Source organism: Heterodontus francisci, chromosome 1, assembly GCF_036365525.1.
Source record: "Heterodontus francisci isolate sHetFra1 chromosome 1, sHetFra1.hap1, whole genome shotgun sequence".
Taxonomy (NCBI): domain Eukaryota; kingdom Metazoa; phylum Chordata; class Chondrichthyes; order Heterodontiformes; family Heterodontidae; genus Heterodontus; species Heterodontus francisci.
In genome coordinates this window covers 120,497,337-120,524,333 of record NC_090371.1, presented here as the reverse complement: position 1 = coordinate 120,524,333, position 26,997 = coordinate 120,497,337, and the positions used below count along the sequence as shown (strand labels likewise).

The following is a 26,997-nucleotide window of genomic DNA, read 5'->3' as shown; positions in this document are numbered from 1 at the left end:
AACTCTCACGCAGCGAGTGGTTAAGGTCTGGAAGGCAATGCCTGAGAATGTGGTGCAGGCAGGTTCAATAAAGGCATTCAAAAAGGAGTTATACTGTTATCTGAAAAGAATGTGCAGGGTTACGGGGAGAAGGCGAGGGAATGGCACTAGACGAATTGCTTATTCGGAGAGCCGGTGCAGGCATGATGGGCAAATTGCCTCTTTCGGTGCTGTAGCAATTCTGTGGTTCTGTGACATAATTACTTGAAAAGGAAACTGCAAGCGCAGATAGATAAAGTCATGTAACAGCCCCAGCCCCATAGCATTTTGGATTTTACAGACGAAGCATAGAAGACAAAAGCAAAGAGTCTATAATAAATATGAACAAGACAATGGTAAATAAGTACAATGCCTGAATGAGAGTATAGTGCATACTTTAGGGCAAACCCATTATAGAAAGACAGGTTGTGGTTGCTTCGTGTGAGGGAAAACTGGATAAATATTTGAAGCTAAGAAAGCTCCATAGCTAAAGGGAGAGGAGAGCAGGGCAGAAGAATTAATTTTAGAAGGTTCAAGCACAGTTACGATGGACCGATTAATCTCATTTGCTGGTATAAACTTGTGTGTGTTATTCTTGAAACACTCTGCATTTTCCAGACCTGTTCTGCATGTTCCAAAGAGCTGGGCTCAATTTTCTCAGTCAGAATTATGATAGACTATAATATCAATGCAACCTAAAATGTCTGTCATATTTAAGTAAGCAAATACAGAAGTACAACATATGATTTAGAATGTTTAATTGAAATTTAGGGTTTATTTACCATGAGCTGTAAACGGTACTGAATTGATCAGGACAACATCATCTGGAATAGCATAGGAAGCGAGGTGTTTTCCAAGGTCAAGGAGGATATCTCTGCGGAAATTAGCGGTACTTCCTTTATGCAGTTCAGAAATGCCTCTGGGCACTACAAACAGAACTAGCTTATCTTGATCATATTTGGTCACTGCACAGGCTTCCACTTCCTTCAAACCTTCAGCCACCTAGAAATATTCATAATTCATTTTTCAGCATTAAGAAAATTCAACGCATCTTGTCACTATTGCCAAATCACAACAAAAGCAATGAGTTAATTAAAGGGGGATAAAATGATGATGTGATCATAGCATTATTCTTTTTCATTATGTTACGTATTAGCAATTCTGACTCCCATAATTCCATGTATTTCTCCTTTAAAACAAATCAAATCATTACTGTTTTACGGAGACATTATTTTTTATTATCTTTTATCCTAATAACAGAAACTTGATTACACCAGGACAGAGACCAGATGATTACAATAGCAGACCATTGAAGAAGACATCCTAGACATCAGCAGAAAATATTCTGTCCAGTCTGTTAATAAATGTTAGGGCTCACAATGCATCTCCTTGGTTCTTGCTCTCTTGATCCTGCAAAGTATACTCCTGGCCATCTCCCATCATCTAGCACACATACTCCCAGATGCCTCAGATAATTGCACTCCTTCGGAGCTGTTAAGTGTGAATCTGCTCCTTATCCAGTGATGCATGTGCTCAGTTGCTGGAAGCATTACATTCTATTGGGTCCCCTGTCTATTGAGAGCAATTATATAACTCCCCTTTCCTTGCTGAGACCAGCGACCAGCTGACCAGCCTCCATAACCTCTACTATTCCTCCTCCACCATACTGTCAACATTTATAACCTTTCTCCCCAACAAAGAGCATTTAGCAGCCTTCTCCCTTTCATTCCCAATGAGACAATTCATCATCCAATTTTTGCGCACAGCACTTACCAGCCTCTTCCACAACCTCTTGCACCCCAAGTAATATATATTTGGATTTTCAGAAAGCTTCTGACAAAGTTTATATTTTCCTCATGTCCACATGCAGTAAGACCTGGACAACATTCAGGCTTAGGCTGATAAGTGGCAAGTAACATACGTGCTGCACAAGTGCAAGGCGATGGCCATCTCCAACAAGAAAGAATCTAACCATCTCCTGTTGGCATTCAACAGCATTACCCTACCATTGCTGAATTCCCCATCATCAACATCCTGGGGGTGACCATTGACAAGAAACTTAACTGGGCCAGCCACATGGCTACAGGTGCAGGTCAGAGGTTGGGAATTCTGCGGCAAGTAGCACACCTCCTGATTTCCCCAAAGCCGGTCCACTGTCTACAAGGCACAAGTCAGGAGCGTGATGGAATACACCCCACTTGCCTGGATGAGTACAGCTCCAACAACACTCAAGAAGATCAACACCATCCAGAACAAAGCAGCCTGCTTGATTGTTTGGCACCCCATCCATTACCTTAAACTTTCACTCCCTCTACACTGGCGCACTGCAGCAACTCACCAAGGCTCTTTCGAGAGCACCTTCCAAACACGCAACCTCTACCACCTAGAAGAACAGGGGCAGCAGGGGCATGGGAACATCACAACCCGCAAGTTTCTCTGCAAGCTACACACAATATTGACTTGGCAATATATCTCCATTCCTTCACTGTCGCTGGGTCAAAAACCTGGAACTGCCTCCCTAACAACACTCTAGTTGTACCTGCACCACAAGTACTGCAGCAGGTCAAGGCGGCGGCTCACCACCACCTTCTCAAGGGCAATTAGGAAAAGGCAATAAATGTCGGCCTTTCCAGCAATGCCCACATCCCAAGAGAGAATAAATAAAAGAAATTGATAAGTAATGGCTAAAGTAAGCAGCCATGGAATAGGAAGTAACATGGATAAAAATTAGCATAAAAACGAGATAAAGAGTACCAATAAATGATAAATTTTCAGGGTGGAAATATGTCATAAGCAGAGCACCTCAGAACTAACTCTTGGCACCCTTTCTATTTATATAATGAAAAGCCTTGCATTTAGTACAGGTCACATATTCCGGGTGGCAGATTTTCTATCATACTGCTTTGATTGGTTTAAATAAGGAATGAGAAAGCTACATAAAATCAACCAATACAATCACTTATTTTTTTCTAAAGATAGTAGGCTGGTAGTGTGTACCATACATAAAACACACAATGCTCATTTTTTTTTTAAATTGGCATCTTTATCTTAATTTCTGACCCAGCTGAATGTATTGCCATAAGAGACATTTATAACAAATTAAATATTGTTGCGAATACGTGCTGTGCCGAATGATGATTTGTTTTAATCCATTGGCTGGAAACTGGAATTAAATTTTAAAAAAGGGAAAAGGAGCAGACAAAAGGCGACTGCTAGCAGCTAAATTGGCCATCAAAACTGGTATTAAAATCCCTTGCATTCCACTGCATTGAGTGGAAGTCGAATTGTCTGCCAGTCCCCTCCAGAACAATGACTTGAGAAATATGAACATACGAATTAGGAACAGGAGCAGGACACCCAGCCCCTCAAGCCTGTTCTGCCATTCAATAAGATCATGGCTGATCTGATTGTAACCTCAACTCCACATTCTCACCTACCCCCAATAACTTTTCATCCCCCTTGCTCATCAAGAATCTATTTACCGCTCCATTAAAATTATTCAAAGACTCTGCTTCCACCGCCTTTTGAGGAAGAAAGTTCCAAAAACTCACGACCCTCAGAGAAAAAATTTCTCATCTCTGTCTTAATGAGCGACCCCTTATTTTAAACAGTGACCCCCACCGCCCCCCCAGATCTAGATTCTCCCACAAGAGGAAACAACATTTCCACACCCATCCCTCAGAACCTTAGGTTTCAACCAACTCTTCTAAACTCCAGCGGATACAAGCCAAGCTTGTCCAACCTTTCCTCATAAGACAACCCACCCATTCCAGACATTAGTCGAGTAAACCTTCTCTGAACTGCCTCCAATGCATTTACATCCTTCCTTAAATAAGGAGACTAATACTGTACACAGTACTCCAGATGTGGTCTCACCAAGGCCCTGTATAACTGAAGTATAACCTTGCTACTTTTGTATTCAATTCCCCTCGCAATAAATGGTAACATTCTATTAGCTTTCTTAATTACTTGCTGTACCTTTTGCGATTGCACTAGGACACCCAGATCCCTCTACATCTCAAAGCTCTGCAATCTCTCACTATTTAGATAATATGCTTATTTTTATTCTTCCTGCCAAAATGGACAATTTCACATTTTCCCACATTAAACTCCATTTGCCAGACCTTTGTCCACTCACTTAACCTATCTATATCCCTTTGTAGCCTCTTTATGTCCTCTTCACAACTTACTTTCCTACCCAACTTTGTGTCATCAGCAAATTTAACAACCATACCTTCAGTCCCTTCATCCAAGTCATTTACATAAACTGTAAAAAGTTGAGGCTCCAGCACTGATCCCTGTGGCACACCACTTGTTACATCTTGCGAACCAGAAAATGACTCATTTATGTCTACTCTCTGTTTCCTGTTAGCTAGCCAATCTTCTATCCATGCCAAAATGTTACCCTACACCATGAGCTTTTATTTTCCACAATAACCTTTGATGTGGCGCCTTATCAAATGCCTTCTGAAAATCTAAGTACAGTACCTCCACCGGTTCCCCTTTATCCACAGCACATGTTACTTCTTCAAAGAATTCCAATAAATTGGTTAAACATGATTTCCCTTTCACAAAACCATGTTGACTCTGTCTGACTACCTTGATTTTTTTTCTAAGTGCCCATCTATAACGCCTTTAATAACAGCTTCTAACATTTTCCCTCAGACAGATGTTAAGCTCACTGGCTTTCGGTCTCCCTCCCTTTTTGAATAAAGGAGTTACATTGGCTATTTTCCAATCTTAATAGAACCTTCCCCGAATCTAGGGAATTTTGGAAAATCAAAACCAACATATTAACTATCTTACTAGCCACTTCTTTTAACACCCTAGGATGAAGTCCATCAGGATCCGGGGACTTGTCTGCCCGCAGCTCCAACAATTTGCTCAGTACCACTTCCCTGATGATTGTAATTTTTTGAGTTCCTCCCTCCCTTCCATTTCCTGATTTACAGCTATTTCTGGGATGTTACTTGAATCCTCCATGCAAAATACCTGTTCAATTCATCTGCCATCTCCTTATTTTCCCTTATTAATTCCCCAACTCACTTTCTATAGGACCAATGCTCACTTTGGTAACTTTTCTTTTTTTAATATCTACAGAAACTCTTACTATCTGTCTTTATATTTCTCGCCAGCTTTCTCTCATACTCTAATTTTTCCCTCCTTATTAATCTTTTAATCATTCTTTGCTGTTTATATTCTGTCCAATCTTCTGACCTGCCACCCATCTTTGCAATTATATGCTTTTCCTTTAAGTTTGATACTATCTTTAACTCTTTTAGTTAACCATGGATGATGGGTCCTCCCTTTGGAATTTTTCTTTCTCATTGGAAAGTATGTATTCTGAAATATCCCCTTGAATGTCTGCCAATGCATCTCTATTGACCTATCCCTTAACCTACTTTGGCATTTCACTTTTGCTAGTTCGGCTTTCATGCCCTCATAATTGCCCTTATTTAAGTTTAAAATACTAGTCTTATACTCACGCTTCTCTCCCTCAAACTTTGGAGTGCCTCACCTGGCCAGTCTCCATTAACAAGATATTAAAGGCAATCTTTGGACATTAAACTGGTGGAGACAGACCACTCAAAGGTAATCCCTTGAACAATGGGACCCTGATGGAGAGAAGGGATGTTCTAGACATGAACTAATTAAGTTGCAAGAGGAAATACACATTGATCCATCATGTGACAGGCCCACCATCTGTGTATTTTAAGCTGGCTTTTTTTCTCTCTACAGCAGACAAGGAACTGACATTGATCAATAGAAACCAAGTGCGGGTCCCTCTCTCTCTCTCCCCAGTCCACCTGGCAAGCTTCAAACTCTGCCTGCTGGCCATAATCACCTAAGTATCACTGCGGCAGACAGAGACCTGATGAAGGACCTCATCCGCATCGCTGTTTTCCAGGGGGACCACCGAATCTGCTGGCCACATCTACATGCCAGAAGCCTCAGAACCACTGAGTTCAGCCAGAAGACAACCAAGTCACCAAACTCCACAGACTGTATACCCCTTTTTATTTCTCCGGACTCTAATCTGACCAATCTATCCTTCCACACTCTAACTTAATTGTGTGTGCCGTTACGACCACTTACAATTGCATGTTTTCGGCTTTGGGTTATTCCAGATGAGTCCCCAATTATATGTTACAACTGAGGCAGGAGAAATGCACTGATTTTTCTAGTTCCACTTCTCCACAGGTCACAAGAGATATTTTAAATGTTTACCCAGTTACAATACCAATCATATACTCTACTCTGTATCCCAAAATAAAATGCACTAACCAGCTTTCTTTAACAAACAACAAAATTACCAGTTTATTATCAAACAAGACTTTGGGCGGCACAGTGGTTAGCACCACAGCCTCACAGCTCCAGGGACCCGGGTTCAATTCTGGGTACTGCCTGTGCGGAGTTTGCAAGTTCTCCCTGTGACCGTGTGGGTTTTCGCCGGATGCTCCGGTTTCCTCCCACAGCCAAAGACTTGCAGGTGATAGGTAAATTGGCCATTATAAATTGCCCCTAGTGTAGGTAGGTGGTAAGGAATATGGAATGACTGTAGGGTTAGTATAAATGGGTGGTTGTTGGTCGGCACAGACTCGGTGGGCCGAAGGGCCTGTTTCAGTGCTGTATCTCTAAATAAAGAAAATAAAGACTTATCCAGTCACAAAGCAAAGTTTTAACTCACAGACGGAAATATGAAAGTTCCCTTTTTACATACTCACACACACACTGGGGGAAAAAATAAAGCAATTCTCTCTGCAGAGGTCTCTTACAAAAAAATAAGATAAAGAAAGGAATACTTCGCCAAATACTTGCTAATGCTTAAAGAAAAAAAGACAAGATATGGAAGGATGTCAGTAGTCCCTTTAGATCTGGTGTCCGGGTATACAGAGATGGGTCACTGGGATCCTTTCAGAAGCAGTTCATTCTGGAGATGTCGAGCAATAGTCTGGTAGGCTTTCCAGGAGAAATGTGGCATCAGGGGTTTCAGTCATCACACTCGGAATTCGCAGGGTTTTTTCCAAAGAGGTGAGAAAGAGGAGCTGATGCACTGGATTTCTCGGGGTCTCTTAAGAGGTGCAGGAAAGATGAGCTGGGGGTTTCTTTTTCAGCAGGCTACAAAACCAACTGCATTTCAACACTGTCCACACCCCAACTGAACTAAAACAATATCTCAGAAGCCAAACCAACTCCTGACCATCATAAATCTTGACATGTCACTTCTCTGTAAACATCTCCCCAAGTCAGCAAGGTTTCTGTTGCTTATTTATCTTAAGGCATGTGATATCCAGTAAAGGTTGTTTTCAAACACAACATCTTGAGTGTCCTTTCATTGAACTTGCAACGAAAAAAAGTCCAGCATCTATGAAATCTTCAACCTTCCAAAATGAAACTATTTCCACAATTTAAATATGAATCCTCAAAAAATATTGAACAAAAAAATGGAAACACTTACATAACAGTGCGTGTGACCCTCGAGTGTGTGAAAACTGGAGCATAGTTTATCATTTTAATTGTTTTTTTTATGATCACATAAATAGCGAAACACTCACTGAATTGGCAAATACATTCACTCTCAAAGAAATAAACCCTGTTGCAGTCAAACGAGGAGGGAAAAGGGGAGCACTTCGATCCTCCCTCATCTGATCCCAACAATACATTATTAAATTATATTATTCTGCAAAAGACCCATTAAACTCACCCTTAATGTCAGCAACAATATGTTAGATATACCTCCAAGATGTTTCCCCCTCACATAGGTCTGCCTCTCTTTCTGGTGTATGGGCTTGGGTTTCATTGTATTTCCCACCTTTCTTCCCTGAATGAAGAAGCTCAACCAATTAGTGACTTCTACTGTCACTGCACAGATCACTCCATTGGACTGCAACTCTCAAAATGCATTTTAAGGTTGCTATCTTCTATTGAGTTCAATAGAGTACCAGACAGGGAGGGCAGGATTTAAAATGTTCTGTGAATGACCAGTCTTGCAATCAGTCAAGGAAAAACATTTTTCTTCGTTCATGGGATGTGGGTGTCACTGGCTAGACCAGCATTTATTGCCCATCCCTAATTGTCCTTGAGAATGCGGTGATGAGCGAAGATGGTGCTTGTGATTGAAAGATATGGCCTGATTTTCCAATCAGACAAAAAAAATCTCTCTCTCTAGATTCAGCCCTTTGATTGAAAAATCAGATCCAGGATAAAATTTGAAAAAATTTAATAGGTGCTATCACATTTTGTCACATCCCTAAAGCTGTATGATAGAATCCTCCTACTTCTCTTGTGGTCCATTGATTTTAATTTTAAAATTCCATACCCTGCTCCCAACTCAATCCCACTGCTGTGCTCAATGAAAAACAGACAGACCTGTTCGGGTCTCATGGCTTTTTCATATTCCTACAGAATTTGTACCTAATTTGTACACTCACAATTTCAGAATTATTATTGCAGTTATCTGTATCACATTTGATACAAGTGGAATTAACCACAGAATTACCTGCTGTACACTTTCAAGATTCACACGTTGCCCATGGCGCTTAATCTGGTTGTCTTGACGACCTACATAATACATATGTCCATCTTTTACGATTACCCAATCCCCAGTGGCTCTCATTGTTCCAGGACATACAGTTATTTCATCATCAAGAAAACATACACGCTCTTCACCACCTGTCAAAGAATAAAATACAATGAAAATATCTGTGTACTGTAATTGAAATGGATGCCAAGTGAATGGGTGAGTTGAATCTGCTCTACCCATTTTTGCCACTGTCCACCTGAACCAAAATTGTGGGTCTGAAACTGTATCCTGTGGTCTCCAGGGGTGTACTAGAGATTATAGGCATTGAAACACCCTATCCTTTGTGAGAAAGAAGAAAGCCTTCTGCCTGTAGTAACACCAACACAAAAGCATCAATTCAAAGAGCTTTGTGATATACTGTTGATCTTATATTCAAGAACTGAGAGTGCTATTTGCTGACATTTGTTCTAGCTTTGGTGTTTGCAAAGGTACTGCCAACCTAAGCAAAAACCAGAAAACCCTGCACATTCACACTGCAGGAGGGCATGTCCTTACAACGTGCACAGGTCTGCTGGTGCACAGAGCCATGCAATTTTATGACATTCTGCAGCCTTGTTCCAGAGTTGAAGCGAGACCCTCACAGGTTCCTTCATTTTGTTACCCAAACTCCTACAACTATAGAAAAAGTATCCATGTGAACTGACTACACTGTTCATGATCTCACTTATGGAAATTTGAAATTTAGTTCATGCCCCACAACAGGTGGCACTTGCTGCATTTCAAAATCTCAAGCTGCCGAGCACCCTTCTTGCTGCTCTGAAAAGAGATACTTACCTTTTCAGGACTATAGCTAAAATTTACGATTACATGTTGAAATATAATGGCTACAGAATTGCGCTTTCTGCAGCTGGCTTAACCTCACTAACCATTACCTATAATAGTTTGGTGGCTGTTTCTTCAGAAATATAAAACCAGCATTGTCAAAAGTTGGAATTGAATGAACTTCCAGTGCTAATTCTAAAACCAACGCAGTGAAAGACAGATCTCAGTGGAAAATATGGGATTTCTTATGGAAAATGCTAGCATTTGATAAACTTGAATAGGGATATTAATAGAGTCAATAACCTGAGGCTAAAAATCTTTTCATAGATGTTTCCTGCAAGATTTTAAAAAAAAATTTACTTCTCATTCACCTTAAAAAATCTCAGACATGATCAAACAGAACGATTACTGAGCTAATATCCTCATCAAAATGTTATTTTAAAACTCCAGCCTCCAGCAAGGAAAAAGTCAGGAACAAACAAATTAATTATTTTGTAATGCAACTACACAAGGAAAAATCCTTACCTATGAAAACTTGGCCCTTGCCTTCTTGGATTTTGTGGCCAGAGTTATCTACAACATCCAAAGTGGTTCCCAAAAGAGGGACTCCCAAAGGTACATGCTCTTCATGTCTAAAATGCAAATCATGTAACAATTAATTCTCAAAACACAGTTAAGATATCAGCTATTTACAGAACTTACTAACAGTACTGACCCTTGTTAAAAAAAAAACTAGATTCTGGGCTGACACTTTGTTTACTCCAAAGTACAACTGATGTCTGTAGTCACATGGTGACGTAACTACTGAAGCTTTACAAAGATTAAGTACTGCACCAAAGCATTAACATGGTCAGAATTACTTACTTCTTAGAGAATAACACAATTACAATCAACATTTGTATGTTCTTAAAATAATTAAGAAGTCCATCTTCTAAGAGGCACAACATCTCATTACACAGAAAAATAAAACTGACCGCCACACAGTTGAGCAATACGATCTCAATATTTTAATTCACCACCAGGGCACATTCAGGACCCCGGAACCAGTAAAGGATGGAAACGGAATGCTCTAACTCAGCAGAAAATTTGGGTTCGTAGTTTTGCCAGAAAAAATTGTCCCTGATTGTGAAGTAAAACTAATGGTTTCACACCTACCTGATTAGAGCTAGCCTCCAGCTGCAATTTTCCTTCTTCCAAAAAATTTTATCAAAATCCTCAACAGAATATTCCATAATCAAAATATTCAGTTGTTCTAACATTACATCAAACCAACAAAATAACATTCAAACATACATCATAAACTCTCTCTTATTGTCAAATCAATATTAAACACTGCCAGTCAGCAAATATTTGGCTAGACAATTCAAGGATATTACACCAATTTCTGGATTCAACAAAAATACAATGAGTTACAAAAGTACAAAAAAATTACCAGTTTAGAAAGCAAACATAACTTTGATGATAAAATGAATTGGATGGCTAAATGGCCATTTCTCTTTCTACGTTAAGCTTATGAGTCATTTTAGCTCAGTTGATAGCACACCCACCTCTAATTCAGATAGTCATGGGTTCAAGCCACAATATAGGATTTGAGCACATAATCTGAGACTTCAGTGCAGTACTGAATGAATGTTGCATTGCTGGAAATGCTGGCTTTTCAATCAGACATTAAATCAAGGGCCCACATGTCTGCTTAAGTGGCCATAAAGATCCCACGACAATTCAAAAAAGAGCAAACATTTAACTCTCAACCAACACCATTAGAACAAATCAAAAGGTTATTCTGTTCTGATAAAAGGTCACAGAACTGAAACATTAACTCTGCTTCTCTTTCCACAGATACTACCTGACCTGCTGAGTAATTCCAGCATTTTCTGTTTTTATTCAGCTCGTTGAACTTTAGTTAGGCCACACTTAGAATACTGCATGCAATTCTGGTCGCCACACTACCAGAAGGACGTGGAGGCTTTGGAGAGGGTACAGAAGAGGTTTACCAGGATGTTGCCTGGTCTGGAGGGCATTAGCTATGAGGAGAGGTTGGATAAACTCGGATTGTTTTCACTGGAACGACGGAGGTGGAGGGGCGACATGATAGAGGTTTACAAAGTTATAAGCGGCATGGACAGAGTGGATAGTCAGAAGCTTTTTCCCAGGGTGGAAGAGTCAGTTACTAGGGGACATAGGTTTAAGGCGAGAGGGGCAAAGTTTAGACGGGATGTGCGAGGCAAGTTCTTTACACAGAGGGTGCGAATGCCTGGAACTTGCTGCCGGGGGAGGTGGTGGAAGCAGGTACGATAATGACGTTTAAGAGGCATCTTGACAAATACATGAATAGGATGGGAATAGAGGGATACGGCCCCCGGAAGTGCAGAAGGTTTTAGTTTAGGCAGGCATCAAGATCGGCGCAGGCTTGGAGAGCCAAATGGCCTGTTCCTGTGCTGTACTGTTCTTTGTTCTCTTTATTGCTATTTGTGGGACCTTGCTTGCACAAATTGGTGCCAGATATAAAAGAAGTGACGACACCTCGAAATAAATTCTTTCACTGAGAAGTGCTCTTGGACATAGAGTCATTATGGCACAGAAGGCGGCTATTCCGCCCATTGAGTCCACACCAGCTCTCTGTACAGCAATCAAATCAGTCCCATTGCCCCGCTCGATCCACATAGCCCTGCAGGTGTATTTCCCTCAAGTGCCCATCGAATTTCCTTTTGAAATCACTCATCACCTCCGCTTCCACCACCCACATATGCAGCGAGTTCATTACCACTAGCTGCATAAAAAAGTTCTTCCTCACATCCTTCCCACATCTCTTGCCCAAAACCTTAAATCTGTGTCCTCTAGTCCTTACACCATCAGCTAATAGGAACATCTATTCTTTGTCTATCTTATCTAAACCTTTCATAATCTTATACAGCTCTACCAAATCTCCCCTCAATCTCCTTGGCTCCAAGGAAAACAAACCCAGCTTCTCCAACCTAACAATGTAGCTAAAATCCCTCATCCTGGAACCATTCTGGGGACATGGATTCGAATCCCACCACAGCAGATAGTGGAATTTGAATTCAATTAATAAAAATCTGGAATTAAAAACTAGTCTAGTGGTGACTCACTGTTTTCTGTCCTTAACCAATTTTTTATTCAAGCTGACACTGACTCTCATATTTTATGAGCCTCAATTTTGTTAACCAGCCTTTAATGTGGTATTTGCCAAAAGCATTTTAAAATCCATATAGACAATGTCCATTGCTTTCCCTTCATCAACCTTCTCTATTACAACATTAAAAATTATTAAATTAGTCAAGCATGATCTGCCTTTTAAAAACCCGTGCTGGCTTTCTTGAATTAAACCTCTCCAAGCACCTGTTGATTTTTTTTCCCTGATTGTTTCCAAAACCTTACTGACCACTGATGTTAAACTGGCCAGCCTGTAGCTACCAGGAATGTCTTTACACCCTTTCTGAAAAAAGGGCATCATATTTGCCTCTCCAATCTTCTGGCACCTTCCCCATATCTAGGGAAGATTATGGCTATCTCAAAGCCTACTTCCTTTAGCAAGTTGGGATGCAAGCCATCCAGACCAGCAACTTATCCACTCTATGCATAGCTAGCTTTTCCAGTACTTCCTTCCTATCAATTTTCACCCCATCTATTACCTCTACTATCTCCACTTCTGTGAAGCTCTTTTTTCATATAAGAAATTAAACAAGACTTACAACTGAGTGGCACTACTCAAGGTTTCTTCAGGAATTTTGTAGTATGTAGCCCAACTTGACACTTCTGTAATCCCATAAAGATTGAAAATTTGGGTTTTGTTTCCTTTTCCTCGCCAGCCTCTGAGGACATGCAGTGAAGGAAATGCTTCTCCCCCTAGTGCTAACACACGTAGTGAAGTATCACCTGAAAGTACAACTGATGTCAAGAGTTCTGATCCAAACCGTTTTATCAATGTTGGGGTGGCCTGGAGGAAAAGAAGGAAATTAAACTGTCATAATATTTCAAGACTGACAATAAACAGATCTTTATCTGTATATATTGCTGCCTCTTTACTGCTATTTATTCCGATTCCCAATTTGCTCCCCTCCTTTCCCCAAACTGCAGTCTCATGTTGAGCTCCAGTAACTCTCGAACATACAAGTGATCATTCCTCTTATGGGATCTTTTGCCTTACCAGCGTGCTATTTGACTGGAGTGGGCATCACAGCTAAGCCCAATCATGTCCTCACACCAACACCAGTGGCAAATATTATTTAACATGGATTAACAGAGTAATTAGATTCCAAAAAGGGATTAGTAGTGGGAATATAAGCTAAATGATTGAAGTCTACAGTATACAACACAGAAGATACGGGTCAATGGATCACTGAAACCATCTATGTGTTGTGCAAAAATAGCAATGAGGGTAAACAATATCTTGGAATATATAGTCAGAAGATAGACTATAGGTCCCAGGTAATGATTCTGAGATTGTACAAAGAAATAGTAGAGAAATCTTGGCTTTGGAGAGAGTACAGGGAAAGGCAATTAATACATTAACAAACAAGTGGCCTCTTTCTATACCATAAACTTTCTATGATTCTATGAGACTAGGCATCTGATCAACCAGGAAAGACTCTGAAAACTGGGAACTGGAAACAAGAAAAATCTCAAAGAATGGCTTCTTGAATTGTGCAAAATATCAAGATGTAGGGACAAACTGAAACGTAATGTGCTTGACAGTCAATCTCTGAAACAAAGAGTAGGGCATGCAAGGTCAAAAGAGCAAAGATAGCCAGACAATTTAGATTCAAATTACTTTACTTACAGTTTGGTGAATATGTGGGTTGTAATACTCAGAGATAATGAAAGCTGATAACATTGATAAAGTCGAGGGAACGAAATGGATATTTGGCAAAGAAAGCAATTGACAGATACGAGAAAAAAAAAGAGATATTTTCAGACTTTTGAGCCTGATGGAATGTCATGGTCTTATGACCACATATAAGCACACTGTTGTGCAGGGCTTTTGGGACAGCAATCTTGATCGATTGTTTTCCCTCTCCTTCCTTAACTTAGAAGCATGAAAGCTCTTATGTCCACCCTCAGCATTCACTGGGGATCAAACCAGAATCAAACTGAACTCTACGACTCAGTTTCACACTGGGCATGTTCATTTACCAACTGAGCTATTGGTTAACATTTTGCTGCCCTTTCTTATCTGAACAGCTATAAAGCTTCAGCTGGTTGGAAAGACACCATATAATTTTTATGAACAAATGAATTGTTAGCTAATGTTCTATGAAGTATAGAATGACAAAGTTCTAACTTCTAAGTCAACCTATATCACCATACCTGCATAACAGAAACTTTATGATGGTTAAAAAGCACCCTGGCTAGTTTTTTTGGCATCATTTTAATAACTGGTGGAACAATGAGCAGTGTAGCTCCACTGCACAATGAAACAAATATTTCAACAATCGAAGGGTCAAAAGTCAGAGCAGAAGCCATAAAAATTACATCGTCTGATGAAACCTCAAAGATAGACCTGCAGAACAAAAAAAAGCTTTAAATGGCCCAAAAAACATAAAATAACAAAAGTAAAGTATCGTTAAGTCTGACATCTCTCAAGATATTTTATAATGCACTGAAGTCAATAAGATCAGAATGAATGTTGCCAGTGAAAAGTATGATCAGAACAGTGATCGGAAAAGGATAGAATACTTTCAGTATAAATCAATAATAGAACATTGTGAATAAATCAAACTCTTGTTCCAAACTTGTCTCACTTTGTGCCCACTGGTCCATCAAACCATTAACTATTAAACCATGGCTGGCCATAAAGTAAAGGTCCAGCTAAAGGATGAAACCATTTAAAGTTAGCAGTCTTATGAATGATATAGTTACAAGGTCACAAAATATGGCACATGGAAAAGACCATTCAACTCATTGGTGTTCATTCTTCCAGATTACTAAGCCTACCATCTCCCCATTACAACATCTAGCTGTTCCTTAAATAAATCCAGTGCGTTAGAGTCAACCCACCCTTCCTAGCAATCCATTCCCCCTGCTGATCATCCTCTGTGCAAAGAATTATATCAGTCAGTCCTGATGTCAGTCCTAGCTTTTTCCTTTACAACCCTGATCCTGTACCCTTTTGCCCTACTCTCTTTACAGAACTGAAACTATTGCTTGGGGTTACTTTCTCTATCCTATTAAATATTATTATATACAGTTATAAGATATCTTCCGGTCTGGAGACTGAAAAGCCCTGCTATGCTAAATTGTTCTTCTTGGGTCTTCACTCCAACAGTGGAGGGCTGTGAGGAAAAGAACAGCCCTCTCTCCTCCACACTGACTCTAGGCCCTAACTGGTCCTCAGGTTGCACCATCCAAAACTGTATGCAGTCCTCCTGGTGTAACTAACCAGAACATTATACAGCTACCAAATGATCTCTGGAGGAAACTGTATCATCTTTTACGTCATTTTAAGACAATGTCCTTTTTTTGCCAACTCAGATTTCTTAGGCATAGTAAATGGCAAGTCAACTGACATGCCTAGGCCTCTGAACTCTCCCCTTCGCAAGTTCTAGCCTGCACTATGCTTCCCATTTTTGCTTTCAATATGCAGGTGAACTCAGCCAAAATGCAAACCCAGTCTTATCTTAAAAGAATTTGACAAATTCACAACCAACTGAACCAGATGTTCAAATGCACATTCTCCAAAGGTAATGAATTCTATCTGTATCCAACAGTAGACTGTGATCTTTCATGATGAAATGGCCACTCATATTATGCATCACATATAACGTATGTCATGTGGTAACTGTCTGACAGCACCTTTTCTTTCATTGCACCATTCTGCATAACAAAATTTAACGTGAGCGAAGTTTGTTATAACTGTAAGAAACATTAACAAGCATGATATATTGACATCAACAAACATGTAATGTTCAGGAGTTGGTAATAATCAATTGTGATTAAACTTACTTGAGATGCTTTACATTAGGAACAATACACTGATGAGGTACCCGAACAATTTTTGGAGTTCCTGTAGTACCCGATGTCTGCAAAATATATGCCATAAACCCATGCCTCTGGCCGTCTGCATATTTACACACAGGGTTTTTTTTATGCTCTTCAGCAGTTTCCAACATGCAGTCTTTTAAACCTCCTATTTTACTGCAAATTACATTTTCTTCATTTCTGGGGCCTGAAGTTAAGGAATCCACATTAGTCACCTGCCACTGAATCTTCACAAGTACTATGTTTAGCATTGGTATATCATATTCAACTTCAATGTACAACCAGGTTGACAGATGGTCCCTGAATTTCTGAAATATAAAAAATACACCATTATTTTTTAACTTGTAAAAATTAGTTTCCTTCAAAAATTAAAAGTTGATAATTTTTACACCAACGCAGGGTTGGTTACAGTAAAACAAAGACTGGAAAAAGTTAACAAAAAATAAGAAGCCACCTGATGTGTGCGTGAGAACGGCTACCAAGATCCTCTCCAGTTGGATTGATATTTAGAACTTGATTTTTAGTCAAAGCTCTTGATGGAAGACTTCCTTATGCTACATATGAAATGAAAATTATGTTTCTATTGAAATCAACTTAAACTGGTCTAATTGGGACTTGTGGGGTGGGAGATGGGTTAAAAAAATCTGCCCAACCATATAATCACTGATGTTGATTGATGAGAACATATCAATAACTCTTTTCTTATCGGGAATTGATCTTTCAGTTGATTATCAATGGACAGAAATTGAATTTATAAAGTGCCTTTAATGCAGAACAGTCCCAAGGCACACCTAGATATTTAAATTAGAGTTTGCCACTTTCATTTAGAATAGCATTTTAATATGCACTGAAGGATTTTCCATTCTATAAAGAGAAAAAGACTTGCATTTATGTAGTGTCTTTCACAACTTCAGGACGTCCCAAAGCGTTTTACAGCCAATTAAGTACTTTTGAAGTTTAGGAAATACGGCAGCCAATTTTTGCACAGCAAGCTCCCACAAACAGCAAGTGATAATAACCAGATGAACTACTTTCGTGATGTTGTTTGAGGGATAAATATTGGCCTGGACACTGGGTATAACTCCCCTGCTCTTCTCTCAAATAGTGCCATGGGATCTTTTACGTTCACCTGAGAAAGCAGACAGGTCCACAGTTTAATGTCTCATCCGAAAGATGGATCACAATATTCACTTCTACTTAAAAAAAAATTCAGATACTGGAAAATCGAGGAGGTAGATTCTCAAAAGTAGCTTTATTTGTAGGACCTTTGAGACTATAAGGGAAGTTGTAAAATTGTATGCCTAGCAGGGAACCTTACCCACAGGATCTCATATTAGGATATTACAGGTGCTCATGGAAAATTATGGGAAGTGCACCTGCAATTTCCTGACATGCACTCCTAGGGCAGCACACTTGTAAAATCAGCCCTTGTATGCAATTCTTAGATTGAGATCGTTGCACAGAATGGAGCAGAGGGGCATGGGCCAAATGGTATTGCGACAAGACAGAAACAGAAATTCTATTTGGTTTGGTTTAACGATACTTTCCGACTGATACTTCACAACAGGAGCGCACAATCCTTTGTCTCCACATAGGCTGCTGAGGTTCATTTCATGGAGCTTTGTGATTCTCATGTAAAGTTTAAATTGATGCTCCTAACAATTTGCAAGTATGCCAATCCGTGGATACTAGCAAATCTACATGTTCTAACCTAGGGTTTATTCACCAGTGAGGTAAAAGCATAGGAACAACCTTTTCCAAATCTTTGAGCTCACAAAATTTGAACAGGAAAAACCAAACAGAAGAAAAACGCAAAAACAGAACTGGATTGCCTCGGCTTCACAAAGCAAAGACTCCCCATTTGCTATTGCCGTACCTCTCATGCCTTACAGCAATTTACTTTTGATTTATGTGGAAAATCCCAAATGTAATATGCAAGAGCTCTTCAATGGCTTAGCTGGTTAAATGAGTGAGTAGCTGAACCATGCAGACAAAGGTGGCTGTTGGAAAGTTCATGTATAACACAAAATGGTTCTGTTTTAAGATAGGCTGCAAGGGAATGTGCGGTTGGACAAGGTCCAACTCTATCGATAGTTACTACTACATTGCCAAAACCACTACATTTACATGTTGGGTTGGACCATCCAAACTAGTAATTCTGAAAATACAACTTACACAGTACCTTTAATATAAAAAAAAACTTTGCAAGGTAATTTACAGCTGGGCATAAGAAAAACACATGTCTGTTTAGGAGAGATGGGCAAAGGTTTGGTTGGACATTAGAGTTGAGCCAGTGGTGGGGCAAAGGATTGAGAGCAGTAATGGCCAAAATGCTGGAGACAAAGGAACAAAATGTTTAGTGGGCGACACAGGACTGAGGAAAGTTGGAGAAATAAAAATGAAAAAAAAGTATTTAAAATAACATGAAAGCTTTCCTCTAAAAGGGCAAAACCACCCAATTCCAAAACCATTCAATTCCACCCAAACTAGTTTTCAAATTAAACAAACTAATAGTAACTAAAGTAACAAAATTATAATATTAAGAGTTCTGAACACTGGAAAGTGAAGATTCCTTTGGTGAGTGCAGCCATAGCCAAGATCACAGCACCATGGCTATCTCAGCTGTACAGGGGGGGTAGAAGATTGGTAAAGCAATAGTAATGGGGGAATTCTACAATTAGGGGAACAGACTCGGTTTCTGTGGCCAAAGATGTGAATCCAGGATTGCATGTTATCTCCCTGGTGCCAGGATCAAGGATGTCAGAGTGGCTGCAGAGCACTCTGTGGGGGAGAGTGAATCCCCAGTAGTTGTGGGCCATACTGGTACCAATGACATAGGCAGAAAGAGGGATGAGGTCCTGAAGACAGATTTTAGGAAGCTAGGAAAATTACTTGCTGTGCCATGCACTAGTGGGTACAGAAATAGGAGGATAGAGATGATGAATGCATGGCTAGACAGTGCAGGAGGGAGCGCTTTAGATTCCTGGGACGTTGGGACCGTTCTAGGAGTGACAGAACCTGTACAGGCCACATGAGTACACCAGATAGAGTAGTTATAATGGTGGACTTTAGTTATGCTACAGGAGCCGCATGGAAGATGGCAGGATCCCCAAAGACACATTGTACAGCGAGCTCGCCACTGGTATCAGACCCACCGGCCGTCCATGTCTCCGTTATAAAGACGTCTGCAAACGCGACATGAAATCGTGTGACATTGATCACAAGTCGTGGGAGTCAGTTGCCAGCATTCGCCAGAGCTGGCGGGCAGCCATAAAGACAGGGCTAAATTGTGGCGAGTCGAAGAGACTTAGTAGTTGGCAGGAAGAAAGACAGAGGCGCAAGGGGAGAGCCAACTGTGCAACAGCCCCAACAAACAAATTTCTCTGCAGCACCTGTGGAAGAGCCTGTCACTCCAGAATTGGCCTTTATAGCCACTCCAGGCGCTGCTTCACAAACCACTGACCACCTCCAGGCGCGTATCCATTGTCTCTCGAGATAAGGAGGCCCAAAAGAAATATAGACTGGGATTGTAAGAACGTAAAAAGCATGGAGGGGTAAGAGTTTCTAAAGTGTGTTCAGGAGAATTTTCTACATCGGTATGTTTCCAGTCCAATGAACAAGAAGGATTGCTGGATCTGGTTCTGGGGATGGGGTGGGACAAGTGGATCAAGTGTCAGTAGGGGAACATTTAGAGGACAGTTTGTCAGGTTGATAATACAAGAACCAGGCTGAATATACAAAGTTCAGAGGGCATGTGAACGAAGAAATAAGAGAAGCAAAGACAGAGTATGAGAAGAGAATGGCAGCCAACATAAAAGAGAATCCAAAAGGCTTCTATAGGCATATAAATAGTAAAAGAGTAGTAAAAGAGGAGTAGGGTCAATTAGAGACCAAAAAGGGGGTTTAGCATGGAAGCAGAGGATATGGCTGGGGTACTAAATGAGTATTTTACATCTGTCGTTACCAAGGACGAAGATGCTGCCAAAGCCGTAGTGAAACAGGAGGTAGTTGAGATAAAGAGATATTGGAATGGTTGGCTGTACTTAAAGTTGACAAGTCACCAGGACCGGATCAAATAAATTCAAGGATACTGAGGAAAGTAAGGTTGGAAATTGTGGAGGCATTGGCCATAATTTTCTAATCCTCCTTAGATACAGTGGCGATGCCAGAGGACTTGAGAATTGCAAATGTTACACCCTTGTTCAAAAAACTATAGGCCAGTCAGTTTAACTTCAGTGGTGGGAAATCTTTTAGAAGCGATAATCCGACACAAAATTAACAGCTACTTGGACAAATGTGGATTAAGGAAAGTCAGCACAGATTTCTTGACTGAATTTTTTGGTAAGGTAACAAGAGAGGGTTGATGAGGTATATATGAACTTCAGAAAGGCATTTGATAAAGTACCACATAACAGGCCTGTCAGCAAAGATGAAGCCCATGGAATAAAAGGGACAGTGGCAGCAAGGATATGAAGTTGGCTGAGTGGCAGGAAACAGAGAACGGTTGTTTTTCAGATTGAAGAAAGGTATATAGTGAAGCTCCCCAGGGCTCAGTATTAGGACTACTGCTTTTCTTGATTGATATTAGACTTGGGTGTGCATGGCAAAATTTCAAAATTTGCAGATGACACAAAACTTGGAAGTGTTGTGAACTGTGAGGAGGATAGTGATAGACTTCAAGAGGACACAGACTGGTTGGTGGAAAGGGTGGCCGTGTAGCAGATGAAATTTAACGAGAAGTATCAAGCGATACATTTTGATAGAAAGAATGAAGAAATGCATTATAAAATAAAGGATACCATACTAAAGGGGGTGCAAGAGCAGAGGGGTCTGCAGGTATATGTGCACAAAATGTTGAAAGTGGCTGGGTAGGTTGAGAAAGTGGATAAGAAGTCATAACGGATCCTGGGCTATATAAATAAAGGCATAGAGTACAAAAGCAAGGAAGCTATGGTGAATCTTTATAGAATACTTGTTCAGCCTCAACTGGAGTACTGTGTCCAATTCTGGGCACCACACTTAAAGAAGGATGCGAAGGCATTGGAGAGAGTGCGGAAAGGATTATGAGAATGGTTCCGGGGACGGGAGACTTCAGTTACATGAATAGGTTGCAGAAGGTGGGGCTGTTCTCTTTGGAGATGAGAAGGTTGAGAGAAGATTTGATAGAGGTGTTCAAAATCATGAGCAGTCTACAGAGTAGAAAGGGAGAAACCGTTCCCATTGGCAGAAGGGTCGAGAACCAGAGAACGCCGATTTAAGGTGATTGGCACAAGAACCAGAGGCGACATAAGGAAAAATCTTTTTATGCAGTGAGTGGTCAGGATCTGGAAGGCACTGCCTGAGTGAGAGTGTCATGGTGGTAGATTCAATTGTGGCTTTCACAAGAGAATTGGATAATTATTTGAATAGAAAAAAAAAATGCAAGGCTGGGGAAAAGGCAGGGAGTGGGACTGAGTTGCTCTTAGAGAGAGCTGGCACAGACATGACAGGCTGAATGATCTCCTTCTGTGCTGTAACAATTTTATGATTCTATAAAGAGTACTCTACTGACAGGGGGTTTAAAAGTTAAAGGTTTTGAGTGACCATTGAGCAGGGATACAGTAGACTAGTAATCCAAGGGCCTGGATGAATGATCTAGAGACAGGAGTTCAAATCCCAACGTAGCAGCTTGGGAAATTAAATTAAATTAGTTAAACAAATCTAATACTAAGTTAATATCAGTAATGGTGACCATGAAACTACTGCATTATCAGAAAGCACATCTGGCTCACTAATGCCCTTTACCTGGTCTGGCATATATGTGACTCCAAGCCCACAGCTATGTGGCTGCCCTCTGAAATGGCCTAGCAAGCCACTCAATAGTTTTCAAGGTGAGTCACCACGACCTTCTGAAAGGCAACTGGGGATGAGCAATAAATGCTGCCCTTGCCAGCAATGTGCATAGCCCGTGAATGAATTAAAAAAGTCGATCACAGCCTTCAATAAATATGGTCAGTGTGCAGTATGCATCAATAAGCCAAAATCAGTTTACAGCATAGAAGGCAGCCACTTGGTCCATCTTTGTGGGTTCCTTCCTAGATCAATCCAAGATCATCCCCCTACAGAATTGTACTTTACTCTGCTTGAAACATTTATCCCATTTTTCCTTGAAAAATGCAATGTCTCAACATATTCTGTAGCAAAATATTCCATGCTTCAACAACCCTCTGTATAAAGACATTTCTTCAAATCTCTCTCCTTACTCTCAGTGAGGATTTTAAATAAATAACCCATTGTTCGTCTCTTCAACCAGAGGAAACCTCTCAATTTTTTTTTTTAAACTTGAACTAAATCCCCTCTTGGACTTCTCCAACAGAAGATACCTGGTTCAGGGTCAACTGCCACTTTCAAAAGAAAACTGCATCAATATCTGTGGTGGTTAATTGGCGATATTATCATTGTTTGATTTTTCAGGGGTGTAAGGATCAACAGGTGGAAGGGAAGGGGAAGTCTATGATAAAATAATTATCCATAGACTCTAATGAAGGGGGTTTGATAGGCTGTAAATAAAAATCAAAGTGTCATGAACTTAATTCACTATCCAAACATAGTTGCATTTAAATAATTAAAACATTTTAATTAATACAATTTTAAACTGAAAAATGAGCATCAGTGGAATATCACCTATTAATTTATTTGTTCATATCTGTTTTTAGCACAGTAACTCACCTGTATCATATCTTTCTGAATAAGGATATACTTCAACTTACACCTTTGAATAAAATATGCTGATAAGCGAGGTGAACTTTCTGGATTAATTGGGCAAAAGGCTGCCCCAATTTGAAGAATTCTGAAAGTACACAGAAATAGTAATACTAAATATAATTTCTGAAATAGGAATCATCACTCACGTTCCTAATGTAATAAACAGAAGGCGGAAAACAGAAATTGCCTAATCTTCCCGTGATTCTTACTCATTGTTTAAATGTGGTTTTTCCTCCACATAAGATATTGAAACCCATGGGATTAATGCGACAGTGGCAGCATGGATACAAAATTGCCTAAGGGCCAGAGAGAGCAAAGATGAATGGTGAATGGCTGTTTATCAGACTGGAAGGGAGTATACAGTGTTGTCTCCCAGGCATTGGTATTGGTGCCACTGCTCTTTTTGATTTATATCAATGATATGGACTTGGGCATAAAAGGCATAATTTCAAAGTTGGCAGATGTCACAAAACTTAAAAAGGTATTATACAGTGAGGAGTATAGCAGCAGACTTCAGGAGAACACGGCCAGACAGCTGAAATGGGCAAACACATGACAAATCAATTTTAGTGCAGAGAAGTGTGGTGATGCATTTTGGAAGGAAAAATGAAGAGAGACAATATAAAATTAAATGGTGCAAATTTAAAGGGCATACAGAAATAGAAAGATCTCAGGGTTCACATATATAAATCTTGAAGATAAAAGCACAAGTTGATGAAGCTGTTGAAAAAGCATACTAAATCCTTGGCTTTATAAATAGAAACATGGGAGTACTAAAGCAAGGAAATTATAGTAAATCTTAATAAATCATTAGTTTTGCCTCAGCTAGAGTACTGCGCCCAATTCTGGACACCATACTTCAGGAAGGATATCAAGGGCTTGGAGAGAGTGCAGAGGAGATTTACCAGAACAGTACCAGGGATGAGGGACTTCAGACTAGACACTCCCCCACCAGAAGAAATGTCTCCCTCTGTATAAAGACATTTCTTCTAATCTCCTTCCTTATTCTCAGGTGAGGATTTTAAATAAATGAACCATTATTTGTCTCTCCAACCAGAGGAAAAACCTCTCAATTTAAAAAAAAACTTGAACTAAATTCCCTCTTGGACGACTTCTTTTCTGTATCTACTCTATTAAATCTTATTATTTTAAGCACTTAAATTAAATCACCCTCAATCTCCTAAACTAAAGGGAACACAACCCTAGTTTATAGAACCTGTCCTCATAATTTAATACTTTAAGCCCCAATATAATTTGGCAAATCTAAGCTGCAGACCTTCTAAGGCCAATATATCTTTCTTCACATACGGTGACGAGGACAGAACACAGTACTCCAAATGAATTCTGTCCAAAACTCTTTGCAACTAAAGCATCACTCCCTCCCCTTTGTATTGCAGCCCTTAAGATAAAGGTCAACAATGCATTAAATTTTATGACTTGTAGTATCTGTGCAGCAGCTTTTAGTAATGTGTACCTAGAAACCCAATTCTCCTCCAATTTCTAGTCTCTTGCGATTTAAAAGGGTCGATTTAAAATAACAACCCATTCTTATTGAATGCAGGGTTAAAAGTTTTTACTATTCGCACAGCCTATTAAAAATTGACACATCAGGGTAAAAATCTGTTTCTCATCTGACACAATTTGGCAGGTGTGCACCAAAAATTAAGACAGAGGTCAGATATGCTGGATTTGAGCTGATCAGAATTTCTCTGGGGTCTTGTAAGGGATGGGCACTCTTAAAAAAGGACAGAGCAAGACCGGTCATAGGTTTTACAGCAATGCACATGGTGAGTAAGGCATTCCAATGCTTGTCCATTTCAAACCCAATCCCTTTAAAGGGCTGTTGTGGGGAAATATCCCTTACCCCAGATCCATCAAGTTGCTCTGTACTTTCCAGTATGTTGGGGTACACACACACCCTAAAACAACAAAAGCAAAATACAACAGATGCTGGAATTCAGAAATAAAAACAGAAAATGCTGGAAATACTCAACAGCTCTGGGAGGATCTGTGGAAAGAGAACAGTTAACATTTCAGGTTGATACCCTTCAACAGGGTCAGGGAGTTCTGATGAAGAGTGATCGACTTGAAACGTTAACTCGATTTCTCTCCTGTTGCTTGATCTGCTGAGCAATTCCAGCATTTTCTATTTTTATCTACCCTAGAACAGAGGACTGCTTCTTTCTTCCCCCTCTCCAATCCACTTGGATTTTTACAACCAATGGAAATGTTGTGCACAGAATAGCTTCATGTCCCTGCTGTAAAAATATTATAAGTACATATGACATGCGCGATACCAGTGCACTATTAATGGTGATTACTCGGGCTACTCATTTACAACGACTACATGGATTCCAGGATTCTTCCTGGACTGCATCCACGAAAATCGCATTTTGATGATGGGTAAATGTCTGGGGTGGTAGAGGAGAGGGGCAGCGACAAAATAAAATTAAGCAGGGTTACCCTAAAATGCAGCTGGGCAAGTTTACAGTAGGCTGGCCATATAACCCAATCACATAACCGTGGCTAAAATCGCAGTGTAAATGCAGCAGCTCCTGGAGTGCATTCCCCAGGCAAGTAACTTGACTGTAGGTGTAACACAATGAGCCTCCGTCCTCCTCGCTCTCGTAACACACCGCGGTCCTGGTGCCCTGCAGCGCAGCTGCGCACAACACCAGCTCGTGCAAGCGGCGCGCACCCGCGCCCTCCTCCTCCTCCTCCTCCTCCTCCATCGCCTCCACCGGTACCACCCGAACGCAGGATCCAACTCCGGCCTCTTCTTCCGGTATATCCGCCGCTGCTTTCGACATCACTAAAGGCGCGTCTGGATCACAGCGAGTCACAAACACGCGCCTGCACTTCCGCAAACACAAACTTATTGACAACCGCTACCATTGCCCCAACTCGCCGACTGACGCTTGATGGAGGCAGCGTCATGAAGAAGGGTCACTGACCCGAAACGTTAACTCTGCTTCTCTTTCTACAGATGCTGCCAGACCTGCTGAGTGAATCCAGCATTTCTTGTTTTTGTTAGCGTCATGACGTTACTCGCTCCGTCTTGCGGGACATGCGCATTAATAGGTGCGCGTGCCCGAGTTCCATGCTGCATGGACTGGAGTGGGTGGTTGTGAATGGAAAGTGTTAATCCCGAGGGTTGCCCTTTGGGTTGATGGCAAAACGCAAAATCCACCCAATATCGAGTGTATTCAATAGGCCACCAACTAGTTTAAATAAAAACAGAAAGTGCTGGAAATATTCAGCAGGTATGGCAGCATCTGTGGAGAGTCATAGAGTCATACAGCATAGAAACAGGCCCTTGGGGTCCATCGTGTCTTTGCCAGCCATCAAGCACCTACCTATTATAATCCCATTGTCCAGCACTTGGCCCGTAGCCTTCTATGCTATGGCGTTTCAAGTGCTCATCTGAATACTCTTTGAGAGAAATATGAGAGAAGCAGAGTTAACGTTTCAAGTCTGTGACCTTTCATCAGAACTGGCAAAGGTTAGAAAAGAATTAGGTTGTAAGCAATGAAGTGGGGTAGGGGGAGTTGATGGTGAAGAGAACAAAAGGGCAGGTGAGTGATAGGGCAGAAAGCAGGAGAGATTAAATAACAAAGCTGTGATGGAACAAAGGCAAAGAGCGTGTTAATGCTTGTATTGAAAGGCAAAGTATTACTCCCGCCGGAGTGCTAATGGCCAAATAATGAGCTGCTCTGTCCACGTGAAAATCAGGCACATGGTTAAAATAAAATAATCAAAAAAAATGTAAAAAAGGAGGCATGCTCTGAAATTGTTGAACCTAAGGTTGAGTCCATAAGGCTGTAGAGTGCATAATCGAAAGATCAGGTGCTGCTCCTCGAGCTTGCGTTGATGTTCACTGGAAGACTGCA

The 26,997-nt window shown here is 40.5% G+C and overlaps 1 protein-coding gene across 6 annotated transcripts in view; it reads right to left on the bottom strand.

Moving 5' to 3' along the window:
* Nucleotides 1-26,138, bottom strand: part of aasdh (aminoadipate-semialdehyde dehydrogenase) — a 49,252-nt gene extending 23,114 nt beyond the window's left edge. For 3 of the 6 annotated variants that reach the window (XM_068034956.1, XM_068034947.1, XM_068034990.1), the window contains exons 1-8: nucleotides 25,571-26,138; nucleotides 23,072-23,192; nucleotides 16,328-16,671; nucleotides 14,693-14,885; nucleotides 13,078-13,322; nucleotides 9,890-9,996; nucleotides 8,519-8,691; nucleotides 801-1,020 (exon numbers count right to left, since the gene is read on the bottom strand). In XM_068034956.1, the coding sequence (XP_067891057.1) occupies nucleotides 801-1,020; nucleotides 8,519-8,691; nucleotides 9,890-9,996; nucleotides 13,078-13,322; nucleotides 14,693-14,885; nucleotides 16,328-16,671; nucleotides 23,072-23,192; nucleotides 25,571-25,917 (1,750 nt within the window). In that variant the 5' untranslated portion in view covers nucleotides 25,918-26,138. Of the gene's footprint in view, nucleotides 1-800; nucleotides 1,021-8,518; nucleotides 8,692-9,889; nucleotides 9,997-13,077; nucleotides 13,323-14,692; nucleotides 14,886-16,327; nucleotides 16,672-16,817; nucleotides 16,906-23,071; nucleotides 23,193-25,570 lie in introns of those variants that run through there. The other 3 variants (XM_068034979.1, XM_068034966.1, XM_068034973.1) reach the window with 3 other exon arrangements.
* Between the last annotated feature and the right edge of the window lie 859 nt (nucleotides 26,139-26,997).